This window comes from Callithrix jacchus, chromosome 17 (assembly GCF_049354715.1).
Source record: "Callithrix jacchus isolate 240 chromosome 17, calJac240_pri, whole genome shotgun sequence".
Taxonomy (NCBI): Eukaryota; Metazoa; Chordata; class Mammalia; order Primates; family Cebidae; genus Callithrix; species Callithrix jacchus.
The window spans coordinates 19,619,285-19,647,175 of NC_133518.1; the positions used below are offsets into that span (position 1 = coordinate 19,619,285).

Consider the following 27,891-nt stretch of genomic DNA (forward strand, 5'->3'; position numbering starts at 1 on the left):
AGTTTAACACCTTATTTATGTATTTAATTTTTTGCTCTTTTTTTTGTTGCCTTGATCTTACTTTCCTACTTTCTTTTAATCTAGTGTTAGTTTAAAGTAGCATTAATATAGCATTCCATTTTATATAACCTGTTAGATTTTTATCATACTTTTTTATTTTATTTCTTAAGTAGTTGCTTTAGGTACTGAAGTGTGTACATTTAACTTACCATATTCTATGTTGAATTAATATACTCCACCTCACATATAATATAGGATATTCATCAAGTTATAATTCTCTTTATTCCCATGTCATGCTTTTTAATACTCTTAAGTATTTTACTTTTATATATATTATTAACCTCACAATATAAATGTTTTAATAGTCAAATGTCTTTCAAAGAAATTAAGAGAAAAAATACTTGTATATTTACCTGATTATTTACCTTTTTTGGCATTCTTCAATTATTTTTGTGGATCTGAATGTCTTACTGGTATAATTTCTCTTCAGATTGAAGAACTTTTGATGCAGGTTTGATGGGAACAAATTCTTTCAGCTTTGATTTATTATTTACTCATTTATCTGAAAACGTGTGCATTTTACTTTTAGTTTTGAAGACTATTTTTGCTGGATGTAGGATTCCAAGTTGATATCATTTTTTAGTTGTTTTCTTTTAGCACTTTAAAATGTCAATGTGTTGGTCTAATGAGATTGTTACTCCCTCTTGTGTAATGCATTCTTTACTCTGGTACCTGCTAGAATTTTTTGCTTTCCCCTTGGATTTCAGTTTGACAATGATATACCTATGTGCACTTTGTATAAGTTTATTCTACTGGAGATTCACTGACCTTCCCAGATTTGTACATGTATGTATTTTCAAACATAAAAGGAAACATTTCAGTCCCTGTTTCTCCTAGATCTTTTTTCCCCTGACTTATTCCCTCTCTTGCATCCTTCTGTTCTTCCAACTACAGGCATATTTGACTACTTGATGTTTAACACTTCAACTAATGCTCTGGGTTTTTTTTTTTTTTTTTTGTCTTATTTTCTATGCTTTATTTATGGTAAGTTCTCTTGACCTGTCTTTAAGGTCACTAATTGTTTGATTATTTTGTGATTTTTATGAATAGTTCATCTAGTATTTTCACATATTGTGGCTTACAAATATATAATTTTAAACTAATTTTTCTTATATATTTTATTTTATTTTATTTTGTGCTGAGGTTACCAACCTGTCAATCTATTCTTCTCATATTTTCCTATTTAGGATAGATGTTTTAAATTATTTTCTGCTAATTCCAGTATCTGGATCATCTATGGCTTGCTTTTGGTGATTTTTTTTCTTTGCATGTGAGTCCTATTTCTGCCTCTAAATAGGTCTTATAATTTGTTATTACATAGCAGACAGTAAGTATAGAAGAAAAGTATGGTCAGAGGATTAACACTGGGTTTTTATTTCCTTTTTTCCCAGAAATTTCAAGTTCTTTTTTCATCTGCTGGCTAATGTGGGGAGTTGACTGTTCAGATTTCACCAAGGGTTTATTTGTTCTGGGAATGAGCTGAAGCTTCCCTCTTGTTAGCCCAATTGCCAACATTCAGTTTCCCAAGGAAGGGATAGTCTCATGGATCTTTTCAGGATTTGATTAAGGATTCCTTGTAAAACCTTTGAATTTTTCAGTTTCAGGTATTGGCAGAATGTGGGAGATGCAGCAGATTGAATGATTTCTGTCTGCTTATCCATTCTAACTTTATTGTTTTCAGCAAACTTGGGATGAGGTAGAATCACCATGCTGAGCAAATTATTACTGTGCTTGTTAGTCTTTCAGACTATAATACAGCCTATGATCTCCACCGTTGCCAATAGCTCAGATGGCTTCATTTCCACCCAGTAAAGTCCTGGGTCTTGAGCATCCTTGTGTTTGCCCTGCATCCAGACCTGCAAGATCTCACTGCTTACTTACAATGGGCACCTCTCTCTCAAAATCCGTTCATCAAGCCTTTCTTGTCTCCGTGGTTCATTGATAGTCCCATATGTAAGTATGTTTTTTATTTTATCTGTTGATGTCCTCATAACGTTAGAGGTGTGTGAACCAGAGCAACTCCATCTAGAATAGGAGCTGGGTAAATAGAGTCTGAGACCTATGAGAATACATTCCCAGACAGTTAAGGCTTTCTGAGTATAAGAGGTTTGCACATGATACATGTCCTAAAGACCTTGTGGATAAAACAGTTAACAGTAAAGAAGCCAGCTAAAATCAACCAAAACCAAGATGGTGACAAGTGACCTCTGGTCATCCTTGCTGCTACAGTCCCACCAATGCCATAACAGTGAACAAATGCCATGGCAATGTCAGGAAGTTACCTTATATGGTCTAAAAAGCGGAGGCATAAATAGTCCACTCCATGTTTAGCATACAATCAAGAAATAGCCATAAAAATGGGCAACCAGCAGCCATTTTCTTTTGTTCCTTTTCTTTCCTAATAAACTTGCTTTCACTTTACTCTATGGACTTACCCTGAATTCCTTCTTACACGAGATCCAAGAGCCCATTCTTGGGGTCTGGGTCCAGACCCCTTTCCTGTAACAATATGAGCTAAGGGCTTTTGTGTCCTAATTGGAAGCAGAAAGTGCCTGTGAAATTTTAAACATTTTTTGGAACTCATTTCAAATGTTGCTTTTTAGTTTCTTTATTAAAATTCTCATTTGAAACTGGTTCTTCTGCTGTTGCCCTGATACACAGTCTTAGAATATTATTTATGTTAGTTTAGAATAACTAGTTGTTTATTGGATTTATTTTGTAAATGACATTACAATATTTGAGTCCAAAAACCACATTTTATTCATCTATTTAGTGTCAATATTTTATTCATCTATTTAGTGTCAATAAGTAGTGTTAGATTGTGCTGTGAAAAGAAAATAAATCTTGGGACCCCAAAATCACTAAACTAAAGGGAAAAGTCAAGCTGGGAACTGCTTGGGGCAAACCTGCCTCCCATTCTATTAGTCACCTCTCTGCTCACTGAGACAAATGCATATGTTATTGCCTTCTTTGGAGAGGCTAATCAGAAACTGTCTCTTACCTACCTATATCTGGAAGCCCCTTCCTTTTCTGAACCAATCAATGTTCATGTTACGTAGGTTGACTTATGTCTCATGTCTCTCCAAAGTGTATAAAATGTATAAAACCAAGCTGTGGTCGGGTGCATGTGTTGTCAGGACCTTCTGAGGCTGTGTCGTGGGCTCACATCCTCAACTTTGGCAAAATAAACTTTCTAAATTAACTGAGACCTGTCTCAGATATTCAGTGTTCATAGTAGTATAAGAAATTTACACAAATCAACAAGAAAACCAAATAACTCCATTAAAAAGTGAGCAAATAACATGAACAGACACTTCAAAAGACATACAGGAGGCCAAGCAACATATGAAAAAATGCTAACCATCACCTATCGTCAGAGAAATGTAAATGAAAACCATGAAATATCATCTCACATCAGTCAGAATGCCTATTATTAAAAAATAAAAAAATTACAGATGGTGAGTCTGCAGAGAAAAGGGAATGCTTATATTCTGTTGGTAGAAATGTAAATTAGTTTACAGTCTAGAAAGCAGTTTGGAGATGTCTCAAAGACCTACAAAGATAACTACCATTTGACCCAGAAATCCCATTACTGGGTATATACCCAAAGGAAAATAATCATTTTACCAAAAAGACACATGCATGTGTATGTTCACTGCAGCATTATTCACAATAAAGACATAGATTTAAATGGACTGGGCTTGTACTTAGTAGTTCTGAAATCTTTAGCAAGTTTATTAAATTTTCTGAGACCAAAAAGGTACAATCCCTGACACACCATTGTCACTCTATAAATGGGAATTGTTAATTGTAAGTGAGTAAGTGAGAAAAAAAAATTTTTTTCCTTACAAAATGGAGGTTGAGAAGTTTAAGGTCCAGTGTCTGCATCTGATGAGAGCCTTCTTGCTGGTGGGGACTCTGAAGAGTCTCAACACAGCATAGGGTACCACATTGTAATGGGGACCGGAGCAGGGCTGCGGGAGCATCCGAAAGTCTCTCCCAGTTCCCTGATCCGGAGGGGGACACACTTAGCTCCCTCCCCGTTCCTATGATTTCCCCGATGTGCCCAGGTTCTTGGCCTCTCTTGCCCCAGGAATGGGGAAGAAGCGCTGGAGGAATGGTGAGCTTACTGTTGGAATAAATATCACGGACCCCAAAGAGTTTAGAAGAAAACGATTTATTAGGCCCAGCGAGAGGGAGAGAGAGAAGTCCCACGCTGCTGTGGGAGGGGAATCCGGATGGGATATCCATACAAGAAGAGAGGGAGAGACAGCTTCCATGCGGTGGGAGGGGATCCAGAGGAGTCTGCACCGGCAAGGAGCAGTGCAGTTTTAACCTTGGAGTTATTCCCACTCCATTCACGTTTTTGTCCAATGAGAGGAGTTATTTCAAACTTCCTCTGGAATGATTGATCTTCGACTCTGATCCCAGATTGGCTGCTTGGCTCACAATCAGAGCCCCCTCCTCCCAGAACTCTTGGCGGGCTTTTGGAACAAAGGAGCTCACCTGGAATTTCTATCTAGCCCACGTGTTGGGAAAGTTAAACAAAGAACTTTATTATTGAAACCCCTCTGGTACTGGCAGAGAAGCAAAGCCATGTTTCTTGAGGAACCAGGAAGAGAAGTTTCCTTCCTTCCTTAACATACCCCTCAACATGGTGCGGGACTCAGCATCCTAATCGTCTGCTCAGATCTTTCTTACTCTTCTTATAAAACCACCATTTCCACCCTCATGATAATCCATTAATCTAGTGTTTCATGAATCTATTAATCCCTGAATAGATTAACCCATTTATGAGGGCAGAGCCTTCAAAACCCAATCACCTCTTAAAAATCTGGTCCCATCCCTCAATACTGCCATTTAGGGGTAACTTGCTGACATAAGTTTTGGAGGGGACAAATACTCAAATCATAGCATCTTGTGATAATACCCTGCCTACTTAAGAACAATTTACGTCTGGTATAACACATGTCCTAAAATTTTGCCAGGAGGTTGCAAATATCGGATATCTAAGACTTTTTTTCATGTGTTATCATAATTCTTTAGATTAAAATCCAAGCAGTTAAATGCTCATTAAATATTTATGCAGTAGATTTATGCATATTACACAAAATTCACTAGGTATAGAAAATATTTTCTAGCTAATAAAACATACATATCACCATTTAAGGCCTGTAATTCTAAAGTTCATCAAAATCCAGACTGAATAATTTTCTGAAGTACTGCAGATATTTTATTTTCCATAGTAAAAACATATTATTGACTATCTTATCGGGCCCTTTAAAGAATTCTATGCCTTTTTATATTTGTTGTAGACTGAACCAGACTATATTTGACACTTCGAGATAAAGTGAATTTGCATTTCACAGTTAAAGTCAAGTTATCCCTTTTTTGCTGTGATAAAATATCCTTAAAAATGGGTAAGTCATTCTGACACATCTACACATTTCAGAAACATAAACAAAATGAAAAATCTGAGAGCCCACAAATCAATTTTCCATTGTAGAGATTCATTATCTGTAATCTTGCTTGACTGAACAGCTCTATGACTGAACAAGAATTGAAGCTCATTCATTTTTTTCTCTTCTTGTAGCACATTCATGAAACAAAGTGCCAGAACAAAACGGGCACACTACCAACTATGTGCATTTTTCTTTTAGATGTCAGGATGCTGCCAGCCCAAACATGCTTTGTTTCTTTACCCCCATCCTCTCTGCGCGATTGTTATCTCTTTAATTTGCAATTTGCTGAGCTTAAACTTATTTTTACAAGCAAACACATGTAACCAATTTTTTTTTTTTCCAAGTGAGTCTGTTTAGTATTTTGAAAATCACATAAGACGTTGTTTTTCCTCCTCCAAATGCTGCAGATTCAGCAGGACATTTTTCCTTTTGAAAGGCAAAGCCATTTTCAAGTGAAAGTTCTACTAAAGATGATTTGTTTTTCTTAGCCTTATAAGTTTTCTTGCGTCTGCATTTCTCTCAGCATAAAAGGCTCTCTCCTGCCTTTCTCTCTTATTTATTGACTACTGTACTAACAATAGTTTTCCTGGAAGCAGAAAAATTTCTTACCCTCTGACTTCTTGCTGGTCAACACAAATCTCTCCTTTGACATGTTACATTTGGGAGTGAAATATTAATATATGAGACCAAGCAGTCTTTCAAAGAAGATAAATAAGGAAATAATCCATTCTGATATTTTTTTCATGACATGAAAAAAAAGTGTGTTTCTGTGCATGTGTGTATATTGGAATGGGATAGAAATAGAAATTTATTTTTGAAAGAACATTATGGACCATCCATACAGTATGTATGAGGTGACTTGTGTATAGTTTTAAACTCTGGGTGGTATTATTCATTCAAACAAAACTTAGCAATTCAACTGATGGCTGTAAAAGCAAATCCCAGAAAAACGCAAAGAAAATGGAGTCAGGGAAGACAAGTGAGATGTAGGAGAAACCACGCTGTAGAAAGGAGCCAGATTTTCACCACCAAGAAACTCTTCTTCATAACTAGTATCTTAGCAGTTCTTAAGGGGAGTAGTTGAGTTCTTCATGTTTATGAATTAAATATTCAAGGTTTAATAATAAGAAAAGGGGGAAAAATGAGAAATGCTATGCTTTCCAAGTCAGACAAGAGCACTGGGTATTTCTCCCTGGTTTTCTTTTCCAATCCCCATAACCAGATATGACATTGTGGCAATATTTTATTTAACATAAGAACTGTGAAAAGCAATAGCAAGTGGTTGACTTTTTTTTAAAGGAGACACAAATAGTCTCTGCTTTCACAAGACTTAAATAAAATATTCTGTATGTAATTTTTCCCGATCTCTGTCTTCCTCACACTTTGCTCTAAGGAAGAAAAGGGCAAGAAAAATTTCTAAAGTAACTTTGTTCAATTCAAATGTTCATTATCAAAACTTTAAAGACATTAGGGTATCATTATCATCAAATTTATTTTAGAAGATTATTTTTACTTAGTTACACACTCTCATTCATAAACCATAAATATTTATCACATGCCAAAGCATTCAGGCTTAGTTTCAACAAAACAAAGCAATACAAAATGAAGTGCTGCTACTTAAAAATAAGCCCATTCTGGGTTTAAAAAAAACAAGAACCATTTTTAGGCAAATTTCTCCTTACTAGTGCTCAATCTAATGCCAGCAGCCTTCTGTCTCATATCTTGATGCCTCTGTGTGTGTGTGTGCATTTATCATATATGTATACTTAATTGCAAAATTATCTGACAGAATGTTTTTAATGGCATAAATGGAAGACTGATCCCTGGATATATGTGACTTGGAATGAAAGTAGATGGATATTATTTTTAAGGACAAATTTTGTCCAGAAAATATATGACAAAGGGATCTCACAAATTATGATCCAAATATTCCAGGGCAAGTGGGACATAACTACAGGAGGTACATTCTGTGTACTTCAGGGCCAATGTTGGAGCTGCACAGCATAGAAATCCCGATTCTCTCAATTACCCAGGCTTACAACGACGCAAAGAGATTTCCATTGTCATTTATTTATACATTCAAAAACAGAACTCAGAAAGGAGCAGCTGACACAGAGCCAGGGAAATGCATCCTGCAGCAGTCAGCTCCACTGCAAGACTGTAGAGCAGATAAAGCGTAAAGATGGTTATGAGGGCAAACAAACCTACAATCAGCATAACTTATATCTATTCACGAACTGTATTTTTGCATGGATTAGATTGAGCACTAGTAAGGAGGAATTTTTTCAGAAGAACAATCAATTCAACAATCATCCCATGACAACTGTCTTCTTCCTCAAGTGATTTTTGAGTAAGATACAACGGAGGGAAAACAAAGCACAGAAATACTTTCAGTGAGGTTTGTACCAACCCTTAAAGTAGCCTCCAGGAAACTAGAGGAAGAAGGCTCCTATATGTCATGCAGAAGCTTCCTTATATGCCAAGTAAGCCAATTCCTCAAACCAAAGTGGGCCACGTGACTTTCTCTCTTAATTCCTCATTTTTGCATTAGCTTTTCCAAATTTGCAATTTATGATATGCATAGACAAAAATGCAAAATAAGCTAGAATTGAAAACCCTCAGCCTTCAATTCATCTCACAGTTTCCAGTGGGCGGTACTTTTGATAGTGACTTGGAAGTGAGAATACATCATTAGAAACAAGATTGTGATTTCAAAACACTTCACTATATGCAAAGTATTTTTATTATGTGCACTCTTGTGAACCTCATCACAACCTGACACGGTTAGAAATCGCTATTACTGATAGTTCATAAATGTGAACCTCATGAATGCTAAGAATCTGTCCATTGTCTACTTAACTGCTGCATGTGGAGTTAGGACTCCACTTGGAATTCTTTATAATTTTTCCATGGTATTAGGCTGCTTTTCTAACTTTGGCACTCCTGCCTGTTATTGTGGTACACCCAGTAAAAGAGCATTCACTCCCTCACTTCTGCATAAAAAGACTAGTATTGTAAGTAAAACCAATTAGTGCCAAAACTGATAACTCATTTAATAAACTTGCTATCAAAGCATGGGCTATTAAAGAACATTATCTCCTTCTAAAGAATTACTTTAGTCATTCTTAGGAAGGCAAAGAAAAAACCCATCTAGTTTGATCTATAAATCCCCATCGTTTTTTTTTTTTTCCTATCTCAGTCTTGGCCTCCATTCTTCTAGTGGCATAAATAACTCGAGCATTTCTGAGAGGGTTAGGGAATGAGCTCTAGAAAGTGAAGAAGAAAATGTTAGGTCCCCTCTCAGAGGATAAGTGCATTAGCATTAATTGGAACACTTGCACCAGAGGTTGGTTTTCATATGCCTCTATTTCCTTCCATTGCTCTCAGACAGAGCTAACTTATGGCAAGATCCTCATCTACTTTATCCTTTCATCAGCGTAGTCCATCTGTGATCACTGGACCACTGCAGGCGTTTCTAAAATGTACAGATAAGGTCCGCCTCAGACAGATTAAATCAGAATTTTATTGATTGGGCCCTTAATATTGATGCACACTTAAGTCAGAAATACTGCTACAGAGAGATTAACCTGATTTTGCATGCAGAAATAAACCTTTCTTTTGAGGAACTAATTTCTCAAGCATATGTCAAGGTTTTGGCAGCTTTCTGTAGCATCTGTTAGAATGGATCAACATTAATGAAGACTTGCTTCTTTGGGGCATGCATCCTTGGGTCTCAGAGGTTTTGGAATATTAGATTCTTACCTCTCTTCCCAATGGCAGAAAAAAAGATAAATTTGAGAGATGAAAGGACAGAACAGCATTTTTTAAATCAAGCCAATTGTTATTTTCTACTTAATCTCTCTAATCAGCATATTTTGGGGGAAAATAAGCAACTGTATTCTTTGTCAAGATTATTAAATCCTAAATTGTGTTTGTATGTATGTGGCTTCTACTTGATACAATCAGAAAGAAAATAACAGTTAGGCCAATAATCTCCAAACTATTTCCAGTGGGGATAAAACATTTTTAAAGTCTTCAAATAGCAAATGTTGCTTACCCATTAGCTATGTAAAGATTGAGGAAAAAATAAATAAAGAGGACATTGAAAACTCCTTTCAAATGTTAAGTTACAGTACAACTCCACCCAATGGATTTCTGCTGAATTTCACTTGTGTTGAAAACATTGTATATACTAAATGCCATCTGAATTTATACTTAATTGATTTTAATGATGTAAAAAGTAAGGGATTAGTTATATAAATAAAGAAAGGGCTGGAAGATAATATATCCAGATATAAACAGATTTTGATATGTGTGGAAAATCTAGATAAAATGTATATTCTACTTTTAAAATACTTTCTACATTTTCATTTACCTATTCATAACTATTTTACATCTATATAAACTTAGTGAAAAAGTTCAATAAACACCATTTTACAAGAAGCACTTTGTGGATGTAAAATGCAAAAAAAAATGTGGAAAGGCAATTTTAAGGCTATCTACACCATAAAAATGTTATGCAGCTTTAAGTCTTGTATGGTGCTGTTAATTAGTTGTGACTTGTAATCTAAGGTTAAATAAAAACAGAAGTCAGGTAATTGCATTTCACTTCCACCTTTTCCATTAACTTGATTAGCTATTACAGGGAAATAATATCATCTCTCTACTTCAGTTTCCTCTTCAGTGAAATGCGAACAACTACATTAACTTTTATTTTCACTTTAGCATCAAGAACTAATTGAGGCAACGACTGGAAAGAATCACAAGTACATGAAGAAAATATTTATTATCATGCAAGATAATATTATTACTTTATTTCTTGGAGCAGCTTATAAATACTAGCAACTAAACACTCTTTGAAAAATAAACCGAAAGAAAAAATTTGGGCTAAAAAATAAATAAGATTGTGATAAAATCAATTAAAAGTAGCAATAGAAATTTGTTACTTGAGCATAAAAAATTATTTGATATGCCTCATGTATTGGTTAAGATGCTAAAAAGGGCTTAAGCTGATAAAATCTAAATACGGTGGCTTAAATAACAAAGAAGTTATTTTTTCCTTTTCTATGGGGTTTGTCTGGAGATGAGCATCCAGACTGGCAGGAAGACTATGTCACTCAAATTTCATTGGTAAGAATTTATTCATATTTGACCTTGCTGTAAGGGAGGCTGAAAAATGTAAATACCAGCGGGTCATCCTTCACTCATCATCCTCTCGTCTAGTTAACTCCAAGTCCATTGATAAGTTTTTGATAACTAACGTCTTCTTTCACTTTCCTTCAGCTTTGCTTTTTCTGCCTTGGCCTAGTCCATTAGTATCTCCTACACAATAGCGATGACCTCTTAATTAATCTCCCTTTGCAGCATTGCATGACTTCCTTCCACCTCCTCTCTCTTTCTTCACTTCTCTGAGTCCCTTGTATATTTCAGTAATGTTAGACATTTTTAGATTCTCTGTGCTTATATTCTAACTCACTGTAGGGAAGTTTGAATATGCTTTTTTTTTTTTTTCTATCCAGAACACTAATTTCACCCACGCTCCAAACCAGTATGGTGTTCCTACTCAACAGACTAGGCCAAGATTGAACATCAGTGTGATAGAACAACATTATGCCCCAGTGAACGTGGTTACAGATTATGCTATGAAGTCTGTCTTAAGCCCCACCTTTTGAGCAAGTATCCTTTCTCTAATCATATTCTCACAGTTTCAGCAGTTATTATTCTGAATTCTTGTCTGTATTCCTCATCTAGCCTATATTTTTCAGAAGTACAGAATACAAATCTTTCTGGTTCATCGTTATACCCATTATCTGTAAGAGTACATAATGCCTAGTAGGTCTTTGATAAGTGGTTGAATGTCTGAATGAGTGTCACCCTTACCAAAGCTAGCCATGTTAGGTGCATGGTAATTTTCTGAATTAATGTGAAAATGGGTACATGGGTAATATTGACCCAAAATGTGCATAAGAATAGTACCTTTCTTATGGAGAAAGATGTGACAAATCTTTTGAAATATTGTGGGAGTAACTTTTGCAAAGGTAAGGCAGTTATTATAAAATATTTCACAAAATCTAATGAAAAATCTGCCCTTGGGGATTGGAACTGTAAGAAAATAAACCTGATGAAAAAAATTACTGTTAGACATCTCCTGTCAAACAAACCTTGTAACTCTTGTTTTGTGCCTCCCAGCTTGAGTGCATAAGAGAAAAATGCAAATTTTCCAAATGAAGCACAGCAAACAGTGCATAAATCTCAGGAAGACAGTATGATCCACTTATTGAAACTTGGCAAGGACCAGAAATAAATGACTTTTTCTCTGAAATGCAAGCTTTTTTTCTTTTTAAGATTAGCTTTTCCCTAAAGCTATATCAATTATAAATAATTGTTTGCTAGCAAAACTGGCACAGATAAATTTAAGGCAAATAAACTAAGAAATTGAACTGATCAAAAATTAAAAGATTGTAGCTTTATTTGAGGAGATGACTTCAAAAGTATGCTAGAACAACTTTCCTGTATATGCCTATGTAAGAATATTAATTTAAAACGATGAGAGTCACCGATTAATGTTCCACTGCTGTTTAGAATAATTCTCTGGGAATCTATACTTTAGAGTTGCCTTATAAAAAATGCTACTTTAGTTTTAGTTTATGATTCTTCTGGCAGTCATTTAAGTCAGGGTTCTCTGTTCTGAACAATGAAAACAATCCATCCTAGTTTAAGTAATTAAGGGAATTTTATTTTAAAGGTGCAGGGGTATATCATTTTGGATGTAGCTAGTCTTCAGGAAGGGGATAATTTCCAGAAAATGTGTCTCTCATCTTTGCTTCCTTCTCTCCCTGCCTCTCCTTCCCTCCTTTTTTCTACATTCTGTCCTGTCTGTCTTTTTTTTCCTGCTCTTCAAATGGCAGAATATTGCTGCCCCATGATTTTCTTTCTCAGTCTCAACCTCATATTCTCACAAGAGGGTATCTGACTGGTTCAGCTTGGGCTCCTGTCCAATAAGCCATTATAAGGGTGGACTGGGTCACACAGTGAAACACAGCTGCCAAGACTGAAAGATTGTTGTCAGGGAAAGGCAGGAGGAAGAGTGGCAGATTACTGTTGTCCGTCATAGCTGCTTATCAATGCTGGGTGGACCTAGGAAACACTAACCTTATACAGTTGTGCACCACATATGTTTCAGTCAATGACAAACAATATTTACAATCGTGGCCCCAAACAATTACAATGGAGCTGAAAAATTCCTTTTTGCCTGCATATGTCTGATGGTCTTTACTCTGTGTAGGCTTTGGGTAATTTGTGGGTTTCTGTCTTAGTTTTTAATAAAAAAAAGTTTTAAAATTAAAAGAAATAAATAGAAAAAGTCTGATAGATAAGGATATAAGGAAAAATATTTGTGCAAAGCTAAAACAGTTTGTGTTTTGTGTTGTTTTTACAAAAGGGTCAAAAAGTGAAAAAAATATATAAGTTTATAAACTAAAAAAGTTACAGGAAGGTCAGGCTAATTTATATTAAAAAATTTTTTTAATCGAGTACAGTCTGTTTATAAAGTCTATAGTACCTACTCATTCATCCAAAGCAACTTTCAGTTCTGCCAGCTTCATTCATGGTAAATGCCCTACATGGGTATTCCGTTTTTTTGTTTTTTATACTGCATTTTCACAGTACTTTTACTGTGTTTAGATATGCTTAAATACACAAATACTGATCAGTGTGTTATAATTGTGTGTAGTGTTCAATACAGTGGCATGCTGTAGGGGCTTGTAGTGTAGAAGCAATAGGCTACAGCAAATAGTCTAGGTGTATAACATCTACGCGTGTGTCAGTTCACTCTTTGATGTTTGCACAATGATGAAATCACCTAATCATGCATTTGTTAAGACATATCCCCATCATTAAGAGACGTGATTGTATCAACTTGAGGTTATAGTGAAAACAATGTTATTTATGTTCAAATAAAGTGTTCCTTTTTTTTTTTTTTGAAATTGACTTTCTAAAGACTCCATCATGTGAATTATATCTTCAGCTTCTCTGGACCCATATATACATAAACGATTTAAAAAGTTTTGTAATAGGAATATTGATATTGGCAATACAAGCTTCAATGACCAGTGCCAGTTCTTTTTTTATCAGTTGATGTAGTGCATGCTTGTCTGCAGTAAATGCATGACAAACACTGAGAAGAATCGATGATTACAGTAATGCATTCATTCAGGTTGCCAATCTCATTTGTGAAGACCTGGCAGTGAACACTGCTGGATAAGGAAGGCCAAGTATGGGTTTTGTATTGGTCTATTTTAGAAATGCTGAATGAATGCCTCTTTCAATACCATGTCTTCTATTGTTTCTCTGAGGACTCGTTGGACAATTTAAACCTTTCCTTTAGCTCTGGCTACTATCTGATTACATGCTAATGGTAACCTAATATATGAGGTTGTCTCTTAAATAACTAGAGCTCTGTTGTTATATTTTTGGTATTCCTCCCTACTGGTATCTATCACAAGAGTAAAAACTCAATCTGCCCTGCCTCCTTGACCCTACTCTCTGTGAGCTTATTTATTCTCTTGTTCCAGCAATGGTTATTAGTATCATCTACTTAGTGAGCCAAGCTATCAAATATGGGATCAGCAGCTCTGTTCCATATTCCTGACTAAGCACATATCCTTGGTCTCCAAGCCCTATTGGTAGTTTACAAAATCCTTTGAATCTGTTTCACTCGGCCTATGCCCTCTGCATTGATTTATTCAAGACTTATTATTTCTAATTTCTATCTTGGACTAATATAACCACATTTTAAAACTGTCTCTTGCCTTTCTCTTCTTTATTTGCTCTATTTGTACATTGCCACCAGAATTACCCTTGAAAGACACTGATGTACACATACTGAGATTCTTAAAAATTGGCTTTAAAAATTATCTGTGGGTATCAAGAGAAGGAGAGAAGAAAAAAAATTCAGTTTTCATTATAAATAGGGTACCATTTGAAGTGCTTTTTAATGTGCTCCTAGCACAAATTTTCATTCTTATCTCTTCGCCACATATACTGTGTTTGAACCAACCTGATATTCTGGCCATGCCAAAAACATGTAATTCTCCCATTCCTTTTAAACATAGTACTTAATATGTTATGTATTAATTATTTGTAAACTGTCACTTGAATTGCTCGAGGACAGAGGTGCTGTCGTTGTTCACCTTTGTACATATCTTAGGGCCATGCCTGGAATGGAACAGGTGTTGAATAAATGTTGAATAAATTTAACTATGCTCATTCAACAAGCCTATACATTTATTTTTCAATTTGGAAGACACTGCACATTGCAGGAATTGAAAATTTATCGTATGCCCTGATGACTCTCCTCCACTTGTGAAACATCAGTAATAATGAAAATGTATTTGCTGAGAAATTCTGTGTCATGGATGATAGGCAGAAATTACAAAGCAGGAACAATTATAAAAGGGCAATGTCACCTCCTAACTCTTTCTCTTTTTTTCCTTTAAGTTTAGCCATTTGGATGCATTTAAATATATTTATATCATAGTAATTTAGGTTTTTGCAAAAGCCTTTTTGTAATTTTATGTTGCCTCTAAAGCTCAGTTTTTCTTGACAAGTTGAAAAACCCCATACATATGTAATAGGATGTTATATTTAGCGTCTACCAAGGCATAAAGAAAGTAGTTGCTTCATGTAAAAGTAACACCACATTTCAGGACTCGTAAAAAAGGAGATGGTAAGAATTTTGTTTTGCTACCATGAAATGCCCACAAACTTTTGCCTATAAAAGAATTTGAAGGGCAAAGGAGTGAATGGAAATTGAGAGAATACTTTTGAAAAGCTGCAGATATGCTATGTATCCCATTTTCTTCCAAAGGTTTGGTATTATCAAAATATAATCGCAATGCTTAAAAACAAGATATTCTATAAATAGAGAATGTATATGTGATAGTTTAATTCATTAAGGAAGGAATTATTAGAATGGTAACACTGGTTAAAGAAAATTTGATAGACTGACTGTATACAGGCATTGAGAGGAAGTATTAGTATGAGATTTCTAGGTTAGATACAAAACTGGTTAAAGTTGTATAGTGCAATAAGCCAGTAGCTTTGAAATTATTTTATTTAAAGGACAGACATTATTTACATATCTAGATACAAATGATATGAAAGATTCAGGTGAAAAAATCTTCAAATAAACATGTAACATTACACAGAGACTTTATAATAGTTAATGATAAGCAAATCAACACTTTCTTAGAAAATCGTGTAATCTTCAGTTTATCTTCAACAGTATTCTAGTTACGGCATTGAAAAGACATGCTGTTTTGGCTTTACTTTATTTTTGAGTTTTGGATAATACTTGTTTATAGTCTCTGACCCTCATTTCAAGCTTAGTAAAATGAGTCATGTAAATCTGTGCTTTTAATTTCTGCATTGCAGGTAATTTTTATCTCTTTGAATTGCATATCTCCAGTTCAGAAAACTTGTATTCAAATCCTGTCTTTGCAGAGGCACAATGAAGCTTGAGTTTGGAAAAACCCTCGGGAATACTGTGCTCTTGGTTGAGTTGTGGTAAACTGTGTGCAGAATTGCTGGTGTGAGTTAAACACACTCTGCTTCAGTGGAGACAATATCATCTCTCTAGAGCTGTAATTGTTTTGACGCGTTTTATTTCATTTTGTCACTAATCATTGTTCTGAAAGACAAAACTTCATAATCTTTATTTTACTGTGACTTGACATAGGCTTATTTTTGTCTCTGCTTTGCCTTTTCATAACTGTGCATAAGCGATTTTTCTAAATATAAGACAATGTCCTTTTAATGCTTTCGAAAAGTGCCAGTAAAATTAAACTCATAAAAATGAGTTTGGCTTTACTTTATTTTTGTAATAAATGAGTTTAATTTTACTATTGTGCAAGTCAATGCATTATAGGAATTCTGTTTTGAAGTAAAGGTCCTTTGCAGAAGTGATGAGAGGTTTTTTGAAAAATACTTCTCTTTATTGGGACATAATTGACATGTGTTTACTATTCTCTCTGGAATGTTCCTTGCTCTAATTGCCCATATCTTTCTTTTTCCTTGCATTCAGATACTTCTTTAGCCATCTAACTTAAAATAGAAGTCCTTTATTTGGTTTTAGTTTTCTTCATAGCAGCTGACATGTATTTATACTTGTTTATTGCCTTTCTGCTCCTGTTAAAATAAATTTGAAAACAGGAGGGACTTTGATTTCTTCACTGCAGTATTTTTGGGATTTAGGAAATAGGCTTTTAATAAATATTTGTGGAATAAATAAATGAATAGATCAGTGAATGGAAGAAAGCTGAAGATATCTTTGGTAATTTGAAGAGCACACCTCTCTATGGGAACTACTCTGCACAAGAAAATCAGTACTAGTGCACATCCACTTGAAATTTGTCCTTGTATTAGAGTTAAAGGAAGGAGTTGGTAAAATTATACCATGAACACTATAATAGCCACACCACTGCCACTGATTCTTACTATTTATTAAGCACTTACTATGGGCCTGGCTTAGAGCTATATACTTAATAGTTATTGTTTCATTTACTCTTCCATACTAGACCACGTATGGACCGTTATCTCATGTAAGTGTACCGTTATCTCATGTAAGCAGTTGGACTCAGCTTTGTTACTTGCTCACGGTCACAGAGCAGGTAAGTTATGGCAGTACCGGAACTTACACTCGAGTCTGCCTGACTCCAAAATCCAGGACTCATAACCAGAAGACTGCCATTGTATTCTCTTATCCATAGTGGTTATAATCTTATATAATTGAGTCTGCCAAGTGAAATTATTATTTTTTTAATGGGTATTGGCAGGTGTAGCACTGTCAAAGTAATGGTGAAAAGATTAGTATATTAACTGTAATGGTTAGGATTGTTAGTCTGGTATCTAGATAGATGCAATGTGTTTAAGCATAGAAGCCTGTACAGTGCAGTACCAACCACACATCCTACTTGCAGTATATAAAAAGGGAGATTAAAAAACAGCATATTTAGGAAGCCAAAGATAAATTCATTACAGGTGCAGCTTTGCTCGGAACAGAAGAGTTGAGAAGTGTGGGTTATGTGTGTGTGTGTGTGTGTGTGTGTGTGCGCGCGCGCGCGCATATATTTGCTTTTTGTTTTATATATATTAGGCTTCACAGGTCATGTATTCCATACAAATAAAAGAGATTTCTGGACTTTCGAGGAGACCTGGATTCTCTGTTGACTTTGGCTATGATAGGCTTTGATAAATCATTTAAACATAGCATATATATGGGAGTTCTGAGACTGAACTCCTTGAACTAGTTTTTGGGTCTGCCATTTGCTAGCTTGGTAATTTTGGATTAAGATAGTCAATTTTTTTGTGCCTTAATTTTCTTGGATTTAAGCTGGCTTGCTATGAGGAAGAATCAAATATTACATATAAGTCTCTCACTCGTGCTTGGAATATGACACGTGCTCAGGGTTAGCATATAACTAATCTCCAAGATCCCCTCTGGCAGAAAGCTTCCGGAGCCTGAGTTTCTCTGCCCTTTCCGTCCTGTATCACCCCTTCCTCTCTCTCATTTCGCTGGCTCCCTTGCGTCCTCTGCCGGCGGACAGTGGCACAACCCAGCTTTCTGGTTGCTATGGGTACCGAGGTAACGCGGTAACCAAGGAGACCAAGAGGGAAACTCCCGGCAGCTTCTGCAGCCAGCAGTCGGCGGTGACGCGAGGCTGGGGTCTCCAGGTGGGTTGGCTGGCTGCGGGTGGATATGGTGGGAGGAGGGTCTCTGATTTTGCGGCAGCAAGCCGGCGCTAGCTGGTGCGGGGAGCGGAGTGGGCAGCGCAGCTGGAGAGGAGACTCAGTTCGGGTGCAGCTGGAGGCACAGGCCCAGCTGAGCCCCTGCCATTGATGACACAGTGCCAGGCCCGCGGGCAGCACGACAGGCCCTGGCCTGGGGAGTTGAAAGCCTTTTGTATAAACAAAAGAATTCCCAGCCCAAGATACTAATGGATAAATCAATTAAGAGTGAACCCCAGACAGTGAAATTGGGGACGTCATCAGTCCTACCTCTTCTGCAGCCCGACCCTTTCAAATACTAGCCTGTTTTATACTTTGAAGTCATTCGCACCTTATGAAAAAATTGACGCCCTGAGAAACTATATTTCATTCCCTTTTGTAGCCTTTAATCTGCCTGCGCGTTTCACATGCACCCGCTTCGTTCTTGAAGTCTACTCCTCCCAAGTAAAGGCTATGGGTGCGGGGTGCCTGATTCCTGAGAAATCTGAAGGTATGGAAGTTTATTTTTTTCTTCCCAAAATCAGCAGTAGAGGGACTCAGGTATATAAGGTTCAGTTATATATATTTTACAGCTTGACTTCAAATCTAAAGTTAGCAAGCCTCATTTAAAAAAATCTAGTAAAGTTGAAGCTACACAGGATTAAAATTATACAGACTGTATGCTTATGCAAAAATAACTCCCTCCACCTTTCTCCAATTTAGCTTATCTTATAGTCTACCCAGAGGCTTGCCCTGACCTGCCATGATTTTACCAATCGTATTACAAATGAATTGCCTGAAAGTAGTTCCTTTATGTCTTTCAAGACCCTTAATACATTTTTGCAATGATTTTATTTGTTTTTTTTATTTTTAGCTACTTCCTTCACTGGAGTGTAAGTTCAGTGAAGACTGATATACCTGTCTGGTTGACCTTGTTCCTCAGTGCTTTCCCTGACTCCTGGCAGGGAGAGAGTGTTCAATGTGTATTTGTTGTTTGCTTATCATGGTCAGTAGAAAACACGGAAAAAAGAAGCTTAGTTGCAGTGGGAAAGAGGATGTGTTTAAGTTTTTTCCATAGGGTAGGTTGTGTAAAAAACTAAAAGCAGCAGAAAAAAAATTCATACATAGCACATTAGTATTGGCACTACATTATGTGCAGGCACCGTACTAATTGCTGGAGATTCAAAAGTCAATGGTAGGACTACCCTCAAATATTTGGGCTACTTAGGGAAGCAAAATCTGTATAAACAAAGATGCAAAAACAACAACAACAAAAAAACCACAGAGTAGCATACAATAGCAGATGAGTTTAATAAACATGGTTTTTCTATATGAGAAGCTTGGTTTTGGTGGAGGGAATCTTCATGATTAGAGGCAGTCTTTGAACTGGGCATTGAATAGAATACAACTTGGTGAGCAGAGAGGTAAACACTAAAGCTCATTGTGTAAAAAAGATGAAAACAGAGATGCTAAGGGTAAAGTAGAACCTTGATGCTCCATATTCTTCTCTAGGTAGTTTCTAAGGCTGCCCCTTTCCCTGAACCATGAGCTCTCTGGAGGTGTTATAGGAGCCCACAGATTTACAGGTCACAGATCAGACACCATTGGTTTAATATCCTGCAAATTAGAGCGGGGAGAGGATCCTTACCATTTTCTACATGGATAAAGTGAAGTTCAGAGATTGCTATCACACAAAGGTCATCTGACCTTAAATCTAGTGAATTTAGGATGCCTAGGTCTTCTGACATTAAAATCAGTACCTTTTAATATTGCTTATTATTTTTTAAATTGAAAGTACTTTAAAACAGTACATGTCCCTTAATATCTAAAGGCAAAGTTTCTCAGTTGTCCTCAAAAGAACCCCCCTATAGAGGATAAGAAAAAAAATGGGTGACTTGGGTACTAATTAGTGCCTTGAAGCAGTATTTTATTGTCAGATATCTTATTTGGCTGTAAGATTGAATGCAACCTGAAGTTAATACTTACATTAGTCTGTTCTCACGATACTATGAAGAAATACCCGAGACTGGGAAATTTATAAAGGAAAGAGGTTTAATTGACTCACAGTTCAGCAGGGCTGAGGAGGCCTCAGGAAACTTATAATCATGGCAGAAGGGAAAGCAAATACATCTTTCTTCATATGGTGGCAGGAAAGAAAAGGATAACAGCCAAACAAAGGGGCATACCCCTTATAAAACCATCAGATCTCGTGAGAACTTACTAACATGAAATTAGGGGGGCAGGAGGGAACTGCCCCCATGATTCAGTTATCTCCCACGGGGACCCTCCCACCACATGTGGGTATTATGGGAATTACAATTCAAGATGAGATTCCTGTGGGGACATAGTCAAACCATATCAATATCTGCTTTATTTTAGAGCTTTTGCTATGAGAATGTGGCATACATATATTTATTTAGTAGGACACTCCAGCACAAGATTCTATTCTAGGAATTATGTATTATTAGTTCTTGCCATAGAATTTTTTAAAGATGTATATATGTATGACAGATTTAAAGATATATATACAGATACAGGAAATGTTAAAAGTAAAAGTTTTTTAATTATTAAAAACAATTATTTTAAATTCTCATTTCACATTTCTTTCTTGGGTCTCTGATTTCTAAGTGCTATGGTACTAAATACCTAAAGGTGTTAATTCATCCAAAGTTGCTTGCCGATTAGACCTTTTCAAAACATTGCTACAGTAAGGAAAAATTCCTATTTATGGTTCTTAAGTTTTTTGCCTAACATGATCTGAGTCATGAGTAGAATTAACTAATCTTAGATAAGTTTTCAATTATAAAACGTGGCCCATCTTGAAAACAGTGGTTTCCCAAACCTCCCATTCTGCCAATGGTGTTCTCTTGCACCTGTTAATGCTCCGAGTTTCTAGCTGTGTAGAGCATTTAAGTTCCTTGTTTCCATTCTGTGGCAGTAGGTTTTCATATGTGGGTTGCTTTCTCAAAGTAGGAACATGTGTAGAAGGATCACCAAACCATCATGGACAATTCTGGGTTATATTGGGTGTTAAGTGTGGGGAGAAATGGGGTTGTAGACAGAAAAATGATTTAGTCTAATAAATCAGGTAACTGGAAACTTTTCCAAATCACTTATCCAAATTTTTGGTATTTAATTATAAAAAAATTGAATGACCAAAAGACGCAAGGAACTATAAGGTTTGCATAATAAGGAGTTTATCTGTATTCCTTGGGTTTTATTAAAGCCTAAAACTTTGTGCTTTGCTATTCTTGTTGCTGACATTGTTATATCCTTGCTATCCCAAGAAAGGTGACTAAATTCTCTGTTGGCTTTACAAAAGGAAACAGGCAAATAGTATGACTCAGAATTACAATCTCCCCTTTTTCTTCATACAAGTAAACTGGCTTATGTAGGTGACTTGATAAAATATGTAATTGAGAAGAAGTCTTACTAATTGCATTCAGTGAAGTGAAATCCCCCTTGAATAAGACCATTTATTGGTTAAATCATACTATCAGTAGAGCTATAAATCTGAGTCATCTCATTTTAATAAGATTTACAGATTTTCATTCATTCATTGTATTGGTAAAATAAATCATCATGTATCAGTTTAGCTTTATATATATGTACATACACATAAAATTTTACTGTATCAATGTGGAAACAAAATTATAGCAATTTAGATTATTTTGATTAATCAGACAGATTAACTTTGGGGATTCTTGTTTTGTCTTCTTTTATTTTTTTAATGATAATAACATTATGGAAGGTTTTGTGACAAAGTTATCAATAGTAGACAAAAGTCCAGTAGTTGGATTCCATGAATATGATCAGAAAGCAGGCCAGGTGCAGTGGCTCACACCTGTAATCCCAGCACTTTGAGAGTTTGAGGCAGGTGGATCATAAGGTCAGGAGTTCAAGACCAGCCTGGCCAATATGGTGAAACCCCGTCTCTACTAAAAATACGAAGAAAATTAGCTGGACATGGTGGCAGATGCCTGTAATCCCAGCTACTTGGGAGGCTGAGGCAGGAAAATTGCTTGAACCCAGAAAGCAGAGGTTGCAGTGACCCAAGACTGCACCACTGCTCTCCAGCCTGGGTGACAGAGCAAGACTCTATCTCAAGAAAAAAAAAAAAAAAGCAGTACAAACTCTATGTGATGCAGCAGGATTATTCTTGGAGGTTTTTCAAGGGTGCCTTTGGTAGCTTCTGTTTGATAAAAATGGGACAAACATACTACCTACAAAAATTAGGGAGTAAAAAGCAAACCAAATCTTAGTTTTCTATTGCTGTGGTATGTTTATTCTCTTTGACACTCATTTAGCTTTGAGAAACAGGAGTTGGTGATTGACTCTCACTGAGTCTGAGTGAGACGCTTCCAATAGATTCTTCCATCAAAATGCCCCATGATTCTGTGATTGCTTGTGTGGATTTTCTCTTGATTGTGAGGGCCTCAAGGGAAGACACTGTGGCTTATTTGCCATCGGGACTTCAGTACCCATAATAGGGAATCACAAAAGAACAGTTAAATACAAGTTTATGGATTGAAGGTACAGATATAACTGGTCACATGATGTAACCACTAACTTATGTAAAATGTAGTGATTATTTTGTGTAATTCCATTTTGTAATCATCTTCAAATAATAAGTTTCTAGAGAATTTCCTACAAAATGGTAAATATCTACCCTTTCAGGTTAGATTTAAGTTTTGGAGACAGTCCAAGTAATTTGGAGGTAGATTTGAGCGAAAAAAACAGTTGCTCCTGTTGCACAATCATTGTAATTTTAAATGAGGCACAACAAAATGGATTTGTGTCTTTGTTGGTGCATAACGGATTTCTTTTCTGTTCTTTTCTTTTTTTTTTCAGATGGAGTCTCGCTCTGTTACCCAGGCTGAGTGCAGTGGCATGATCTCAGCTCACTGCAACCTCCACCTCCTGGGTTCAAGCTATTTTCTTGCCTCAGCCTCCCAAGTAGCTGGGATTATAAGTGTATGCCACCACGCCTGGTTAATTTTTATATTTTTAGTAGAGGCAGGGTTTCGCCATGTTGGCCAGGCTGGTTTTGAAATCCTGACCTCAAGTCATTTGCCCATCTGGGCTTCCCAAAATGCTGGGATTACAGGTGTAAGCCACCACGCCCAGTCTTAAAATGGATTCTGCAGACAGTTTCAAAAGAGGCATTCCAAAAATGTTTTTGTCAGTGGTTGCATCATTGAAAGAGGAGATAGTCTCCCAAAGGAACAACAACGAAGAACCACTTATTTGGTTATGCAGACTTTCATGTCTCAGTAGTCTTTTATTAGGCAACTCCAATTTTGGTGCTGTCCTTCCTTGAGTCTTAGAACAAAGCTTCTAGACTTATGTTTTTCCTGCTAAATCCCTATTAGACTCTTATTAGCTACAGAATAAATTCCAAATGCCATAAACTTGGCATTTAAAGCCACTCATTATTGGGCCTCAGCCACTATATCTAAACTCATGGTTATTTATTTTTCTTCCATGTAACCTGCACACCAAGCAAGTGAAACTATTCATTAGTCCCCCATTCAAGAGCTGTTCTTTCCAACAGTATGGAATGTTCATCTAATCCTATCTTTATCTGTAAGCCTCCTTTCTCCTTCAAAGTTTTAGTTCAATGCTAGCCAGCTGAATTCTCTTTTCCTTCACTTCCTATATTATCACATGTATAAATTTTATAGTGCTTATAATTTTTACATTGTTTTATGGCTTTTATATTTAGGGTCTTATGTACCCTATTTGACTCCAAACCATTTGAGCTCAGAAAACAAACCTCCCTGGGCCTTGACTCCTCTTCATGCCTCTTAGCACACTGCCTTGGATGTACAGTACCTTAATAAATGTTTATTGTGGTTATGAGCACACACATTGGAACACAAATATAAATGACTACATCAAATGGTGTGGGTATTTAAGTCTGTGGTCACTATAATATTAACTCGTATTTCTTTAAAAGCTCTTAGAACGTGGACATTTTTATTCCTATAAAAATCTAACAGTTGTTCTTGTGATTTAGTAATTCAGCATTACAGAGTAAATTATTATAGAACCATGAATAATTGGGATACTTGGGAAACAGGGCGTTCTGAATAATTTAATTTTCTGGTTAACTCAGAGTTAAGCAGAAAATCCTTTTTGTTTCATTTCTTGTTGAAAAATTCTTTCTCAAATATGCTAATTTCTGATCTTAGCCAAAGAGCATCATTAAAATTTTCCTTGATAAATGAGGATATTAGAATGCCTTTGGGTAATTATTACATACCTCAATTTTCATTTTATATTGCCATATATGTAAAAAAACCAGTTATCAGGTTTAGATTGTGTCTCGAAATTCTTTAAATTTCTCTCTATATAGCCTTGTGTATTATTTTTAGATAGAACAAATACTTGATATACTTTTATAGCCTTAGCCATAGAAAGAGACAGAACATGGGCTTTAGTTTGTTTCAGTGAATGCATCCTTCACTTTTAGTTGAATAGTCCCCTGGTCTTTTGCTATACAGTTGACCCTGAACAACATAGGTTTGAATTGCATGGATCCACTTATAAATATACATATTTTAATGATAGTTAGACTTGTGTGCCTGTCTCTCTTGCTCCCCTTCCATGTCCTCTACCCTTCCACCTCTGCCACTCCTGAGACAAGACCAACTCCTCTTCTCCTTCATCTTCATTAGTCTACTCAATGTGAAGACAATAAGGGTGAAGCCCCTTTATCATGATTCACTTTCACTTAATAAATAGGAAATGTATTTTCTCTTTATGATTTTCTTAGTAACGTTTTCTGTTATCTAGCTTACTTTTTAAAAGAATATATTATATACATGCATATAACATACATAATTATTAACTGATTATGTTATCAGTAAGGCTGCTGATGAACAATAGGCTATTAGTAAAATTTTGGGAAAGTTAGAAGTTATACACAGATTTTTGACCTTGTGTGGGAGTCGTCCTCCTAACCCCCATGTTGTTCAAGGGTCAACTGTCCATAAATACTGGTAAATTTTAGTTCCATCAGACATGTTACATTTCTAACTTTATTAGTACATACTTACATAATTTATATTTTTAAAATACAGTCATTTCTAGGTATCCACAGGAGATTTGTTCCAGTAACTCCCTCACACCGTGCAGACACCAAAATCAAAAGATGCTCAGGTTCCTTATATAAAATGGCATAGTATATGCATATAGCCTACAAATAACCTACTGTATACTTTACATTAGCTCTTGCTTACTTTAATGCTTAACACAATGTAAATTCTGTAAATTCTTGTGCTGTATTTTTGGTATTATTTTCTGTTCAAATATTTTTGATTCTCTGGTTGATATGTGACTGCAGGGGACAAGGGCTGGCAATGTATCACAGTTTTTGCTATTTAAACTTTGATTCATCCTTTTTTCTCATAAAATTTAAAAACTTTCCTGAATTACATGGAATTTTGAATTTGTAGCTTATACTGCTTTACCTCTGCCATAATTCCTTTGTCTTTGTTATTTTTACAGAAGTGTTCACGAATCAGAATAACTTTTAGACGATATTAAGTTGTTAATCATGAACACAAAAGATTTTGTAGTTCTTCCATGGGGAAAACCTGGAAATTCTGTAAAGCTAAAATATAGGTGAGTTTATATATATATATGTACATATTTCTTAGTAGGCATAGTTGCCAAGCTTCTGTATATTGTAATTTAGACTATATTTTTCCATTAGGCTGTTTAAAATTGAATTCAAGTTTTGTGAATTCTTATCTCCTTTTTTTCACATTCTTGTATTTCTATCTATAAGAATTTAACTTTGAAATATATATCTATAGGGTTTAAAAATGTGGATTAAAAATATTTATTCTGAAAGAACCAAAGTGACAAGTTATAAAGGTTTTAATAGGCTCATTAGCTATTAAATTAACACAACAGAAAGTTAAACATACTTTTACTGACTCCCATTCAAAGTTTAGTAAGGATTATCCTGAAATTTAGGGAGATTATTAGGGTGAGAGTCTCCTTACTCAGGAAATAGAGAGCACTACATTCTTTAGCCCTTTGCATGAAGGACATTATGTTGAATTTACCCTTTCTAAGAGATCTGTCCTAGATGACTGGGAGATGTATTCAGTCAGAGCCAAATAGTTACTGACATCCTGGAAATTTTATGACCTTGTAAGGGTATGGGAGAGTATAGCTCCTTGTTTCTCTTTGACATCACCTAGAGTCACTGGAAATACTTAGGGCTTTCCTCTCAAATATCAGTAAGAGCCAGCTAGCATGGGATGAGGACAGACTTTTTTTTTTTTTTTTTAAGATCAAGTCTCAAGTCTTGCTCTGTTGTTCACACTGGAGTGCACTGACACGATCTCGACTCACTACAACCTCTGCCTCTCGGGCTCAGACAATTCTCCTGCCTCATCTGCCCGAGTAGCTGGGTGCACGGCACCACACCTGGCTAATTTTTGTATTTTTAGTAGAATGACGCTTGGCCATGTTGGCCAGGCTGGTTTCAAACTCCTGGCCTCAAGTGATCCTATCGCCTCTATCCCCAAAAGCGCTGGGGTGACAAGTGTGAGCCACTGTACTCGGCCCAGGCTATCAATTTTAATTTGAGTTTCTGAGTTTTTTGATCCAGATCAATAGTTTTGTTGTTATTCAGTATCTTCAAAACTATTCTAATGCTCTCTTTACCTTTGAAATACTGAGTATAAAAGGATTGTATAAATTGGAAAATGTTATACAAATATATGGCATTATCATTATTAGGCATACCATGTTTTTGATGGGGAGCGGAGCTACCTAATAGCTAATACTACCAATTTTGTTAATAGAAAAACAAAAAGGGACATGCATTATTTGATTTCAGTGACATTTTTCAAGGTCATGTGTCTATGCCGATAAACATTCAGCCAACAAACATATATTATGTGCATTTTCTATATACTGTGTTAGGGAATGATGGCTACAAAAGTAGGCAGTCATAGTCCTGGCACTCAGAAAGCTTGCAGAGGATATGAATGAGTACAGTCACATTGACAATATAATATGAAGTGTGGTGTGATGTGTACAGGCAAGGGACTAGGAGAGAACATGGCTCAAACTGCCAGAGCAGAAGTGAGGAGGTACCCACGTTTTGAGTGAGAGATGTAGTTAGTTGGGTAGTTCCTGGGTGAAACTCATGCAAAGGCAGAGAGACCACATGATCTGGAGCCTTCTCAGACATATCCAATTGTCTGAGAAGAAAGGTGGAGAAAAAGGCAGGGTCTTGATAATAACTAACTTGTATATCAGGCTAAAGAGTTGGGAAAGAAGGGGGAATCACTGTTCCCTGGCCTATATGTCTCCCTGATCCACAAACCATTAAAAACCAGGACAGGAATACTCACTCATGGTAATTACCTTGGAGTTTCCTTTCTCACTTTTTCCTTGTTCCAAGCCTGTTAATTTGACATTGCCTTTACAGTGTCTGACATTCTGGTGTTTTCCTAGTCCTCTTGACCTCTTTCCCTCTTTTCCTCTTACTAGCCATTTCCAAGGGCTAAAAATAAGAAGTAGTCTTATTTAAATCTACTTTCTACATTTAAATCTGTGTCTTCAGAAATGCCTAAGA

At 36.0% G+C, this 27,891-nt stretch overlaps 1 protein-coding gene across 21 annotated transcripts in view; it reads left to right on the forward strand.

The window, feature by feature from the left end:
• Positions 1-18,179: 18,179 nt before the first annotated feature.
• The window catches only part of ZBBX (zinc finger B-box domain containing), a 114,207-nt gene continuing 104,495 nt past the window's right edge, over positions 18,180-27,891 (forward strand). For 17 of the 21 annotated variants that reach the window (XM_008983521.5, XM_002759417.6, XM_008983523.5 and 14 more), the window contains exons 1-3: positions 18,180-18,254; positions 18,691-18,798; positions 25,800-25,916. Coding sequence is in view for 15 of the 21 variants with exons in the window: in XM_002759417.6 (XP_002759463.3) it covers positions 25,849-25,916 (68 nt within the window). In the remaining 6 variants the exon portion in view is untranslated. Of the gene's footprint in view, positions 18,255-18,690; positions 18,799-23,138; positions 23,262-25,799; positions 25,917-27,891 lie in introns of all 21 variants that reach the window. The other 4 variants (XM_078353890.1, XM_078353893.1, XM_035277737.3 and 1 more) reach the window with 1 other exon arrangement.